At 48.0% G+C, this 13,628-nt stretch overlaps 1 protein-coding gene across 1 annotated transcript in view; it reads right to left on the bottom strand.

Annotated features, from left to right (window-relative positions):
- The window catches only part of Lrrc74a (leucine rich repeat containing 74A), a 28,491-nt gene extending 22,569 nt beyond the window's left edge, over positions 1 to 5,922 (bottom strand). Inside the window, exons 1-2 of the mRNA XM_052738228.1 lie at positions 5,880 to 5,922; positions 3,743 to 3,865 (exon numbers count right to left, since the gene is read on the bottom strand). Of these exons, the coding sequence (XP_052594188.1) occupies positions 3,743 to 3,865; positions 5,880 to 5,922 (166 nt within the window). The remainder of the gene's footprint in view (positions 1 to 3,742; positions 3,866 to 5,879) is intronic.
- Between the last annotated feature and the right edge of the window lie 7,706 nt (positions 5,923 to 13,628).

Here is a 13,628-nt window from a genome sequence, read left to right on the forward strand (position 1 = left end):
CAAGATAGGGCACAGAGAAACCCTGTCTCAAAAAACCAAAAGCCAAAATCAAACAAACAAACAAAAAACCAACCAAAACAAACAAACATCCCACATGGTTTAACTATGAAAAACAGAGACTTTCAGTACTTCCCTACTATCCATTCCTCAGTATGTACATATCAAATCAGTATATCTTTGAGTTAGGTTAGATTATAATGTGATTGTGTTACAGTACAATACAAAAATATTTGAAGTTTTTTCTAAATTTTACTTTATGTGCTTTGGTGTGAAGGTGTCAGATCCCCTGGAACTGGAGTTACAGACTGTTGTGAGCTGCCATGGGGGTGCTCTTCCTCTGGAAAAGCAGCTGGTGTTCTTAATTGCTGAGCCACCTCTCCTGCACCCAATTTTTTTTTTAAAGATTTGTTTATTATGTATACAGTGTTCTGCCTACATGTGTCCCTGCATGCCAGAAGAGGGCTCCGGGTCTCATTACAGGTGGTTGTGAGCCACTATGTGGTTGCTGGGAATTGAACTCAGGACCTCTGGAAGAGCAGCCAGTGCTCTTAACCACTGAGCTGTCTCTCCAGCCCCCCCTCCCCAATTTTTGGTTTAATTTTGAGACAGGGTCTTTTTAATGCAGCTGCTCTGTCTGTCCTGGAACTCACTATATAGACCAGACTGGCCTTGAACTCCCAGAGATCCACCTGACTCCGCCTCATAAATTCTGGGATTAAAGGTGTATGATGATACACCTGGCTACAATGTTTAACTTGCTGCAGAATATTTGATCACACTGTGAACCCTGAGTTTGCGTTTGCATGAGTTAAATGAAATCAACCTTGGGTCAGGAGACCGGGTTGACAGAAAGTAATCGTAAAGAGTCAGAGGGTATCTGGAAGACAATAGAGAGGCACACGGAAAGTAGTGGGGGGGACTTAGTATAGCATATAGCATTTTTTTTTTTTTTTTTTTTTAGGAGGGAAGGGGAAGGACACTCTCTCTCTTAGATGTCAGCAAAGAGAGAAGGTCAACTGGCTGCTCTTTAACTTCTCTGAGCTATCGGGTTTTCACCCCAGCCTCTGACTCCCGAGTCTTAATGATAAACAGAACGATAGAGATTTAATTAAGAGCCATATATGGTAGCAGCGACAGAGCCGGTGTCTTCAGGAACAGAATTCCCGCCAGGCTGTGGCCTGAGTGGCCAGGCTGCTGCCAGAGAAGCAGGCTCTAAGGGCGGAGCCACAGCTACTGGCTAAAACAGCGGAAGATGAAGGCGCAGCCTCTGTGCCAACAGAAAAAACAACAATGACTCAAGTATCACAACGAAGCTATTAAATCAGTTTTGACTTGGGATTAAAAACAATTTCTGTCAATGACTGAAATGGTTCTACACATACTTTTATGTGTGTGTTTGCGCATGCGCGAGCGTGTGTGTGTGTGTGTGTGTGTGTGTGTGTGTGTGTACTTGTGCACGATCTCGCCAGAAGTCAACCTCGGGACATTCCTCAGGCATTTGCACTTTGGTTTTTTTGTTTTTGTTTTTGTTTTTGTTTTTTTTTTGGTTTTTTGAGACAGGGTTTCTCCAAGTAGTTTTGGTGCCTGTCCTGGATCTCGCTCATATAGACTCCAAGCCCAGAGCCAGGAGTTTGGGAAGAGAGACGACACTAGCTTCAGATAGCCCAGGGGGATATATCCCTCTGGTTAAGAGGAGAGGCTAGTGGTTTTATGTTGCAGGCCTTTCTAGGAAACAGGAACAGTATGCCTTTGGTCACCTTCCCAGGCTGGCCACATTCAAAGACTGGTCGTAAGTGGTATTTAAAGGCCCAACCCCTCTGTCTGCCTTCAGACAACACTGCAGGGTCAAGGAACACCCCACTGCTGACTTTTGATGGTCGAAAGAATCTCTAACTCAATCTTCATTTCACTAACACTGCTTTTTATTACTACTATTACTTAAGTTTATGTGTATAGGTGTTTGCTCTGCTTGTATGTCCATCCACCGTGTGTGCTGGTGCCCACAGAGAGCAGAGGAGGGTGCTGGACCCCCTTGTATTAGAGTTAAAGCTGGTGGTAAGCCACCACCGTGTGGGTGCTAGGCATTGAACCTGGGTCCTCGGGAAGAGCAACCAGTCCTCTTAACCACTGAACCATCTCTCCAGCCCCAGCTAGTCTTCTTAAAACATAAGTCACAGCCAGTGGTGCAGCTTGGCAGGAGAGTGAAGTCACGAGGTCACAGATATGTGAGTCCTTGGCTTGATTCCCCAACACCACAAAAAACTGTGAGCCATGAATAAAACTTTGCCAAAGATTTGGAGAAGCACCTGCTTAAACAAAAAACCAGTTTGGGGTTGTTTTTTGTGTTTGTTTTTGTTTGTTTCGAGACAGGGTTTCTCTGTGTAGTTTTGGTGCCTGTCCTGGATCTCGCTCTGTAGACCAGGCTGGCTTCAAACTCACAGAGATCTGCCTGGCTCTGCCTCCCGAGTGCTGGGATTAAAGGCGTGTACCACCACTGCCCAGCAAGACAGTCTTATAAACTGACATTGGGGGTAAGGGCCACTTTGACCTCCTCTTTTGATGTGGCCTGAGAATCACTGACTGCCACCCACGTTCGAGAACACACGAGAGGGTGGGGATAACGATGCGCAGAAGTAATCTCAGCACTTGGCAGGGGGTGGGATCAAGAGGTCACGGTCATCCTTGGCTATGCAGTGAATTCAAGGTCTGTCTGGACTACACGCAACCCTTTCTCACTAAGACAAAAGCAACAAGAGAAGAATGGTGACTGGGCTAGACAAAGTGTGAAAAGCTGAAGACTGCCCCTGCCCAATGGGGCAGCATCCTTTTCCCCTCGCTTCACAGATGCTCACAAACGAGCTTTTTTGGCCCTTTTCTCCTTGAGGGAATAACAGGAAGGAAGGGATGCTGGCCATGTGTTGTTTGCGAGAACAGAGTGTCTGCTTCAGCTCCGTCCGATGGGGTAACCAGGATGCTTGATTTCTGTGACAAAACTTGGGGCTCTGAAGCAGGAGAAACGAGAGCTCTTAGGTGACCAGAAAGCCCCAGGGTTAGGGCAGCAGAGACACTCTAGGGTACTGAATGGAATCCTGAATGCCGAAGACAGGTCAAACGTGGCATCAGCTTAGGGAGCCCTGGCCAGCTCTTGGTGTCTTTGGGTGACTCTCACAATCGTTAAGCCTCTGTTTCCTTTCTAGAAAAGATGGAATAAAGTCCGCCTTCTGGGGTTATGGGAAAATCACATGAGAGTCACATGGGGTGGGGTGGGGTGGGGCTGGAGAGGTAGGTCAGAGGTTAAAAGCCCATACTGCTCTTTCAGAAGACCTGAATTCAACTGCCAGAACCTATGTCAAGAAGGCTGCAACGGTCTGTAACTTCAGCTCCAGGGGGTATCTGATGCTTCTGGCCTCTGTGAAAGCACCTCGACTCATGTACACACACACACACACACACACACACACACACACACACACACACACAAGTCATATGAGAGAGATTTAAAGATCAGACACTTCTGTGTGTTGCTTTAGATCTTAACAACAACCTGATGTGGGTCCTGCTCAGAAGGTCCTGTGTTGTCTGTCCCCAGCCAACCAGGAGGAGCAGGTGCTCTAGAATCGAGCATAGCCTTCCTGACCCGATCTTCCAGTAGGACAGAGAGGAACATTCTGGTGGAATCACATCTCTCCAGTACCCGAGGAAGCTGGCTGGCCCCCCACCTCTCCGCAGATGTTGACCTCACCTTCAATTTCCAAGTCGGTTTCTGAATCCTCCTGGGTGGGTTTCTCTTTCTCAACGCTTGGGGGGGCTTCGGCTTCGCAGTAGAGGGTGTCATCGCTGCTGTGAGGCGCTAATGAGGCCTCATCTGGAAGAAAAGCCCGTCCAGTTCAGGGACTCAAACCTGCAGCCCATTGGGTGACACCTGCCACTGACTCCCCTTAGAGTCTGCCTCCCTCCCAGGTTCTGCCTGCAGCCTTTGTCCCATAGCCTCACGCAGCAGCCCTGCTGGGGAAACCCCCTTCTATAAGACCTCCATATGGCTGAGTTGGTGGAGTCCCTGTGTCCCTTGTTGGCAGGCAGCTCCTGTCCCCGTCCCTCATCTGCCTGCTTTTGGTGGGGCCTTCGCTCACACTCCCCTGTCATCATTTGCATGGAAGGATTTTGGGGTCTGCTGTTGAATCTGTTACTCTTTGTGGTGAACAGATGTGTTCCAAAGCCTGGGCTACTTCATGGTCACACGCTGTGCCGCCGGGAGGTAGGTGACGGGCAGGATAGGTGGGGACTGGGATTGGATGCCAAGGAAAACAGACCCGGATCCGTTCCAGGGAGCAAGGGGACAGTCAGATGTCTAGGAAGGCGGCCTAGCTTCCCTTCCCTCGAGTTCGGCACTGTTCCTGGGCCTATGAAGGACAGGCTTGAGGGTGTCCCCTGAGCTGAAGTTTGTTGCTGTGACTGAGCGTGCTTGTCTTCACCGGATGAGGCTCTGGTGAGAGCAGCAGTGTCTCCTTCACTCCGGGCCCTGTCCTTGCTGGATGTGGTTAGTTAGTTCACTGGGCCAGGGAGTGGTGGGCTCCTGGGAGCCACACACAGGATTCAGAGATGACGAATCCAACATCAGCAGGCCTCAGGGGGTTCAGGAAGCCACACTTGTGCTTCCCAAAGGCCTAGCAGACAGGGCCAGCCCTCTCTCTTTCTCTCTCTCTCTCTCTCTCTCTCTCTCTCTCTCTCTCTCTCTCTTTCTCTCTCTCTCTCTTTCTCTCTCTCTCTCTCTCACCTGTTGGTTTTATTATTTTTATTCTTTGATAATTTCATACATGTTTACTCATCTACACTTTGAGTGGGTTGAGCATTATGTACCCCCACCAACCCCTGTTTTCACAATTCAGATTCTTGGATGGCGGGCTTCTTAATGATCCCAAGCAGATGTGTGTCTTCATTTTTTTTTTAATTTTTTTTTGGGGGGGACTGAGGATCGAACCCAGGGCCTTGTGCTTGCTAGGCAAGCACTCTACCACTGAGCTATATCTCCAACCCGTGTCTTCATTTTTGATCACAGAGCCAGGTCCCGATATTTATCCCTAAGCCGCCGTGACAAGTTTCCATGTGACATCTAATTTGAGTAGCAGGGGCTCAGTGGTCAGAAAGCATTCAGAAGCTCAGCTACCCAGTCTGCCGCCCTGGGCTCTGAGAAAAGGGACAAATTTCTGACTCTGTTTCTTTATATGTCAAACAATAAAAGAAAGGAAGGAAAGAAGGAAGGAAGAGAAAAAAGGAAGGAAAGGGAGGGAGGGAGGGACAAAGGAAGGGAAGGAAAGGGAGAAATAAATAAATAAGAAAGAGAGAGAAAGAAAGAGAGAAGGAAAGAGAGGAAGAAAGAGATGTGTTGGGAGTTGTGCAGTGTGTATGCTTGCAGTGCCCATAGAGGCCAGAAGAGGGCGTCGAACCCCCTGGAGTTGGCGTTTCAGGTTATTGTGAATCCCTGGGAAGTGAACTAGAGTTCTCTGGAAGAGCAAAAAGCTCGAAGTGCTGATCCAAATCTCCAAACCCTCATAGTTTTAGATTTCCACTCAACCAGGGGGATCCTAGCAAATTAACAACTATCAGCCAATTCATGTGGTGTAAACATTTCCAGTATGGCTGGTTTCTAACTATCAACGTGATGTCAGCCAGTCTACAAAATGAAAATTAAGATTGGTTAGCCCTCATGAGAGCCAAGTTTAGCACCATCACTCACTATGTTTGAGTGGTTTCTAAACCCTGTCGCAAATGTCACACGTCATCTCCATTGCAGAGACTCAGGCAGAGGGAGAAGGGCTTTTGGGGTCTACCCGATCACTGGGCACTACTCTGGGAAGGGAGATAGATAAGGGCCTTTTCACCTTTGGCCTCAGACTCAAGAGGCTCATCATCATCATCGTCCATGCTGCCAGGACTCTCTGGGGGGCTGACAGCTTCTTGTCCCCTGGTGGCTGCGTCCCTAAGAGGCACACCTGTCCATTCAGCTCTGTTTCAAACTATGTGCACGGCTGCCCTCTCGAGGGCAGATCCCAAGGGAACCTGGAGCTATTTTTTCATCCAAGCAAGCTTGGAGGAGAGCCGGCTTCGGTGGGAATCTGGCATGCATGGATTTGCCTCCAACTCTGTCTGGGGGAGGTTGCTAGGCCTGGATGGAGCTCATCCGGGACAAAGATAGAGCTCTATCCCCCCTGGACCTTGGTCAAAAAGGATGCCCGCCCACTTATGACTTTGTGACATAAGAGCCCCTTTCCTTTTAACTTCAACATTCCATGAGCTCATGCAGTCATTGTGATCCTTGAGGGCGGGCCCGGCAACAGCAGCTCTCCCGCCCTTTTGGTGGCTCTGGGGTGGTCATTTTTCTCATATGTTCGCTGGGTCCAAGCCCAGACTTGGCTGTGAGTGCTTGGGTGCTGTGGGGGGGCCTCTTAGTGACAGCCTAGTTCCTTCTGAGTCAGAACCAAACCCAAGGCTCCTCCTAATCAGGTGACCGTGAAGCGCCGCCACCATGTTTTTCTCTCCAGGTGGCTGCGCTTCAGGTACAAAGTATTTCAGTGATGGGTGAAGTCAGAGCTCTTCTAGCCAGTTCTTCTTTTTTGCTTGCACCCTTGGGAGAGCACCCTCCACCTCGGAGCCGAAGGACGAAAGCGCAGCACGACAAGCCTATGTTCAATCACTACGGGTTGTTGCTGCCACAGCACTGTTCAAGCCCCACTGCTAGGCTGTGTGACTGGAGGCCAGCATTTCCACGCTCAGCCGGGATTCCCACGCTCAGCTGTGTTCACATGTGGAGCTGAAGTTCACTTGCAGCGGGGTGTCGGGAGAACCCGAGGGCTGGTCTGCTGCTCCTCGACTAGGGCTTCCGAGCATCACACAGTCAGGTCAGTGGCGGGAAGACTTGTGGGGAGGGCAAGTGAAAGTACCCTTTGTGTCGTTTACGAGATGAAGATCTAGAAATCCGGCTTGGACATCTGTAGTTTCGGGTGTGTATGTGTAGGCAAGAGGACGCCTCTTATCGGTTCTCTTCTTCCATCTTGTTCTCGAGGCCGAGTTTCTTGTTTCTGTGTTGTAGACTGTGTTGTACTCCAGGATGGCTGCTCCGTGAGACGGGATGGTTCTCCCGTCTCCTCAACTCACCGCAGGAGTGCTGGGGTTAGAGATGCACACCCCACACCTGCACTTTTACATAGGTTCTGGGGACTGAACTCGGGTCACCAGGCTTTTGAGTCCATCTTCGCGCATGAGGCGGGAGAGTCCTGTGTGCATGTTGCATTGTCTCGGCACAGCCATTGAAAGGGCTCTTCTCTTCTCACTGAAGCTTTTTCATCATTTTCATTCATTGTTGGAGATTGTGTCCTTTCTGTTTTGTGTCACAACCAACCAGGTGGTGGCACTTGCCTGTAATCCTAGTACCCAGGAGGCAGAGCTGGGAAGATCACAAGTTCAAGGCCAGCTTGGACTATAGAGTTTCAAACCAAACCAAACCTCAGAATGCTGCATTGTACCATCTGATTAAACCACTGTGCGCTAAAGTGACTAGTTTGCGAGACAGTCCCCTGCAGTGCTCAGGGGTGGGCCCGAGGGCACCTGGGAGATGAACTGATGCTGCAGGTAATTCAAACAGCAGGGTGCCATGATTTTGGAATAAATCAAAGAGAATGGTCATCTGGGGCAAGGTTTGGATGCCAAATACGAAGAGAATGAGAACTGGACCATGAAGATGACTCAGGGGTTAAAAGCTCTTGCCACCCAGCCTGATGGAGCAAAGTTAGATCCCTGGGACCCACATGGTGGAAGGAGAGAATGGAATCCTGAAAGCTGTCCTTTGATTTCCATGTGTGTGCTGTGGCACTATCCTTAACACACACACACACACACACACACACACACACACACACACACACACACACACACACGTTTTAAAAAGAAGAGGATGTGTGTGTGTGTGTGTGTGTGTGTGTGTGTGTGTGTGTGTGTGGTGTGTGCACACACCCTCACATCTGCATGCAGAGGACAGAGTGGGGCACTTCAGGAGTCTTCCTCTATTGCCCTCCATTTTATTTTATTTTATGTATTATGGGTGTTTTGTTTGCATGTATGTCTACGCGTTGCTTGCATGCCTGGGTAGGGCAGGCATGAAGAGGCCAGAAGAGGGCATAGGATCTTTTGGAACTGGAGTTACAGATTGATGCCTTATCGGGACTGGGGATTGAACCCGGGTCCTCTGGAAGAGCAGCCAGTGCTCTTAACTGCTGAGCCATCTCCCCAGCCCCCACTGCTTTTTGTTGTTGTTGTTTTGTCTGTTCGTTTTTGGTGGGGTCCATCACTGAATCTGCAGCTTGATGGTTTGTTTCCTTTGGGGCTAGACTGGCTGGCCTACAAGCTCCCAGGATCAGCCTCCCAACACTGGGGCTGTAGGCATTTGTGGCCATGCCTGGTTTTCACGTAGGTGCTAGGGATTAGAACTCGGGTCCTCTTGCTTTTACAATAAGTACTTGTGCTGGGTATGCTTGGTCGTCAACTTGACTACATCTGGAACAGCCATCACAAGTACTAAGAACACAAGTCACTGGGTATACCTGTGAGGGATTTGTAGTGAATTCCAGATGTAGTCAAGTTGACAACCAAGAATAGCCATCCCAGAACTCTTAACCACAGAGACATCCTCCCAATCCCAATTCCCTTCTTCATTACCAGTATCTCTGCTCACCAGTGAGGTTTGAAGCAGAGGGAGTCCTTTGTGGCCTCCATGCTAACATTTATATATATGTACACGTATCCCTGATAAGCGCCACACTCTGCTCCATGGACTTCATATGTTTTAATTTGTTTCAGCTGCTCAAAGCCTCTATTACTCCTATTTTGCAGAGGAGGAGACTGAGAGAAGGATTAGGTAACTGGTCCAAGGTCACAAAGCTAGTGGGTGACGGAATGGAGATATAAGTGGACTCTATCTGGCTTCAGAGTCCACGCTGCCTCTGTAATGGCTTCTGTGTTTGAACAAAACAAGGCTGTTTCCTCTCTGGGGCAACTGTAGCTCTCGATTGAGGAAGGTTTGTGCTCAAGTGATGTATTTCAGGATTGGTGAACTGTGTAGTCCACTGGTTAAATATGGACCATGGCTTGTTTTTATAGTTTGTTGACACAGTTATGCTCACTTTAGGCATGGCCTATGGCTGCTTTCAGAACTCTAGAAAGCCCCAACTACTTCCTATCTGGTTCTTTAAGAAAGAGTATTTGATGGCAATTAAATAAGATGATCCAGGATGGAAGGTCCAGTTTCTTTTTTTTTTTTTCTTTTTTTTTTTTTTTTTGGTTTTTCGAGACAGGGTTTCTCTGTGTAGCTTTGCGCCTTTCCTGGATCTCGCGCTGTAGACCAGGCTGGCCTCGAACTCACAGAGATCCGCCTGCCTCTGCCTCCCGAGTGCTGGGATTAAAGGCGTGCGCCACCACCGCCCGGCAAGGTCCAGTTTCTTAGGGGAAGAGACTAGAGACAAAGGGATTCGAGCTGTGGTTCTCAATCTTCCTGATGCTGCGACCCTTTAATACAGTTCCTCATGTTGTGGTAACCCCCAACCATAAAATTATTTTTGTTGCTACTTTATAACTATAATTTTGCTACTGTTATGAATCATAATGTAAATATTTGATATGTAGGATATGCACTCACAAAAGGGTCAAAACCCATGGCTGAGAACCACTGGATCAAAGGGAGGAAGTTTGCAGAAGCCAGATTAGGAGAAAACACGACCTAAGAAAGGAATAAAAGTTGTTGTGTTAGTTGTAATGATGCCCGATTTTATGCAAAAAAATTATTTTGATACAGGGTCTTGTTATGTAACCCTTGTTGACTTTGAACTCATGATGTTTACTGTGTCTTGGCTTCCTAAGTACTGGGATTACAAGTGTGTGCAATCACATCTGGTTTGGGATTTATTGCTGTTGTTGATGGTGTATGTGTGTGTGTGTGTGTGACCAGAGGTTAATGCTCTACTGCTTTCCATGATCTTTTTACATTTATGTGTATATGTATGTGTGTGTGTGTGTGTGTGTGTGTGTATAGGTTTGTACATGTGAGTGCAGTGCCCTTGAAGGACAGAAGAGGGCATCAGATCTTCTAGAGCTGGAATTACAGGTAGCTATGAGGCTCTTAAATGTGGGTGCTGGGAACAGAGTCTTCTGTAAGAGCAGTGCATGCTCTTAACCACCAAACCATCTCTCCAGTCCCATTTCTGCCATTTTTTTTTTTTTGATACAGGGTCTCTCACTGAACTTAGAGCTCACTGACTGGATAGACTGGCTGGCCAGTGGCCCCCAAGATTTTCCTTCCTTTAACTAACAGTGTTGAGATTACAGGGGCGCAATGATACATTGGGCCTTTTATGTGGGTGCTGGGAATTCAAACTCAAGCCATTATGCTTGCCCATGAAGCCATCTCCCTAGCCCTAGGATCTTTTAAATGATAGTTTTAAGTGATAAGATTTCAAATATGGGGTGGGGGGCGTTGAATTAAATTACTTGTCTCATTGCTACAACCAAATGTCTGGCAAGGACAGCCTAAGGATGGAAGGTTTATTTGGCTCACGGTTCAGGACCAGTTCCAGTCCGTTACGGCAGGGAAGGCCTTTGGTGGGAGTGTGAGGAGGCCCACCATATTGTGTCTGTAGTCAGGAAGCAGAGTGGACAGGAAATGGGGGGTGGCCATAAAACCTCAAGGCCAACCTCTGGTGACACACTTCCTGCAGTTAGGCTCCACCTCCTATAGGCACTAGAACTTTCCAGACTGGCAACACCAGCTGGGAACAAAGTTCGAACAAAGGAACATAAAGGGAGCATTTTGTAGTCAAACCACATTCAGTTATGGAGTGCCCTGGCACTCAGCAGGGTGATGGGGATAAGAGGGTGCACCTCACGGAGTGTGCAGTCTACCGAAGGGTACAGATGAATGGATACAGTGACCGTATTGAGTCCAGGGTGGAAGAGTGCTAGGGGGCAAATAGGAGGGACTTCAGGTCTGTACTAGGGAGCAGTATTGTGTGCTGTGTGAGTGGTGGAGATCTGAGAACCTTGAGGAAGAGAGAGATGCCTAGGTTAGGAACCAAAGATCCGCTAGACAGTAGTAGCCAGGTAAGTGAATGAGGGCGAGGAGGTATATTTAAGGCTGACAAAGAAAAGCATGTACAAAGCCATCCCAGGATGTTAAGGCTGGGAAAGGGGCGGGGAGGCCCACCCTGCTGTGCCAAGCAGCCAGACTTGTATCCTGACACCCACACCGCTTTGCAGAAAGGTGTTTAAGCAGGAGAGTGACCCAGTGGGTGTCATACGGTGGAAAGCATGCTCTGGCTGCACTGCGCAGCGTGGATTAAAGCTAGGAGGGGGATCAGCACCAGTTAGGAGCAGATGAAGGATGAAGTGGATTGTTTAGATAGATGCGAAGGAGATCAAGCCACTTGGACTCCAGTGAGCTCAGAAATAAAAGCAAAAGAGAAGAGATACCAGGAGAGCAGGGTAACTCAGTAAATGATTGTTATTCAGGAAAAAAAAAAAAAGAAACTGGAACCGTGGGGTTTGTGGGACAAGACGACAGATCGGAGGTAATGAGTGTACTTTGAGGGTGTTGAGCCTGTGAGTTATCCCTGGACATCCATTGAAGAGGACTGTAGGCAGAAGGATTTGTCTATGGGCCAGGAAAGGAACTTGGGGGAAAAAAACAGACATGAGGGCCATGGATGCTCCGTTGGTAGAGTGCTTGGCTAGCATGTATGTTACGAGTCTCTGGGTTTGAACCCAGCAATGCATAGAGCTGGGTGTGGTGGTCTCTTCCAGTAATTGCAGCACTTAGGGGGTGGAGGTAGGCGATCCAGAAGTCGAAAGTCATTTTAGGTTACATAGTGCGTTCAAGGTCAGCCTTGGACACTTGAGACCTTGTCATAAAAATTAAATGAATGAATGAATGAATGAGTGACCGAATCCTCTGCTTCACAAAACAAACAAACAAACAAACAAACAACCCACAAGAATGAGAGTTGTCATATACGAGCGGTATTTGAAGCTATGGAAGCGGCAGACATTTCGCTAAGGAGAGACTGTGGGGTAGGAGAAAGAGGCTGAGAGTGAAGTCCTGGGCACAGTGTCAGCGAAAGACAGGTGCTCAGAGGGACACGGCGAGGCCGGGAGGGTAGAACAGCCACAGAGATAGAAGGGAAACAAACGCCCAAGAAACCAAGATGGGAAAGCACGTGAAATTACATAATCGCCAGGAACCAATAAGGCCCGGGATGTAGCCTTTCTACAGCTTGTCCGATGTCCTCAACAGGGAAGGCAGAGGGAGCATTAGAGAGGGAGGCTCAGCGGAGTGATGGAAGCTATATTTCTGAGAAATGCATGGGAAGGAGAGGTAAAGAAGCAGAGAGAGCAGAGTTGGTTATGAAGGAGAGATGGAAAGGCAGAGGGACAGCCAGAGGGGGACTAAGTGTCACAATGTAAAAATGACTGAACATGCCTAAGAGCTGATGTGAGGACTCAGGGGAAAAAGGCGTAGGGGCGCCATCTCTGGGAAGAGGGATAGAGGGTCCTGAGCTCGGTGGAGGGGCCAGCCACTGTGTTGGGAGGCAAGGGGGAAGGTGGCTCCGGATCTTGTTCCACACACTGCTGTGATAGCATGGAGGAGTTTATTCTTGGTGGCTCCCCTTCTCAAAAGCTGATGGGGAGCTAATCTCCTAAGAGCCAAGGAACGGGACTGGGTAGAAAGTCAGAGGACAGACATGAGAAGCTGACGAACATTGAACGTGAGAGATGTCTAATGAAAACGCGGTCTCCTGACACAGTGACTGAGAGTGAATGAACGCACTGACTAACACTAATTTGGATCATTTGGGGAATATCTAGTCATTAATTCTGAGATGCTGAAGGAAACGCTAGGCTCAGAGAAGCAAGGTTTATTTTATTTTATTTTTTTTTTTTTGAGACAGAGTTTCTCTGTGTAGCCCTGGCTGTCCTTGAACCTGCTTCGTGGACCAGGCTGGCCTTGAACTCACAGAGATCCACTTGCCCCAGGATTCCAAGTGCTGGGATTAAAGGTGTATGCCATCACCGCCTAGCTAAGATTTTATCAGAAAACTTCGAAGAGGCAATGCTTTTTAACCCATCCTATCAGAGAGGTTGAGCTCACTTGCTAGACGCGCACAGATTCAATATGGGAGCCACTAACTTATTGTAGGTCTTCAGCCCTTGGAATGTGGCCACTCCAAATTGATATGTGATGTCTGGCTAACACACATACTAGATTTCAAAGACTAAGCACAAAAATAAATATTAAAAAAAATTTAAAAATATAAATTGTAGGTTAAATATTTTTATCTGTAGGGTTGAATGAAAGATTATTAAAACTAATTTCATTTGCTATATTTACTTGAGTTTTCATTTCCTTTGTGTGATGCTTGGGATTAAATACAGGGTCTTTTTTTTTGTTGTTTTTTTCCGAGACAGGGTTTCTCTGTGTAGTCCTGGCTGTCCTGGAACTTGCTCTGTAAATGAGGCTGGCCTCGAACTCAGAGATCTGCCTGCCTCTGCCTCTTGAGTGCTGGGATTAAAGGCATGCACCACCACTGCCC

The sequence above is a fragment of the Peromyscus californicus genome, unplaced genomic scaffold (genome assembly GCF_007827085.1).
Source record: "Peromyscus californicus insignis strain IS unplaced genomic scaffold, ASM782708v3 Scaffold_15__1_contigs__length_86483966, whole genome shotgun sequence".
NCBI classification, from domain to species: domain Eukaryota; kingdom Metazoa; phylum Chordata; class Mammalia; order Rodentia; family Cricetidae; genus Peromyscus; species Peromyscus californicus.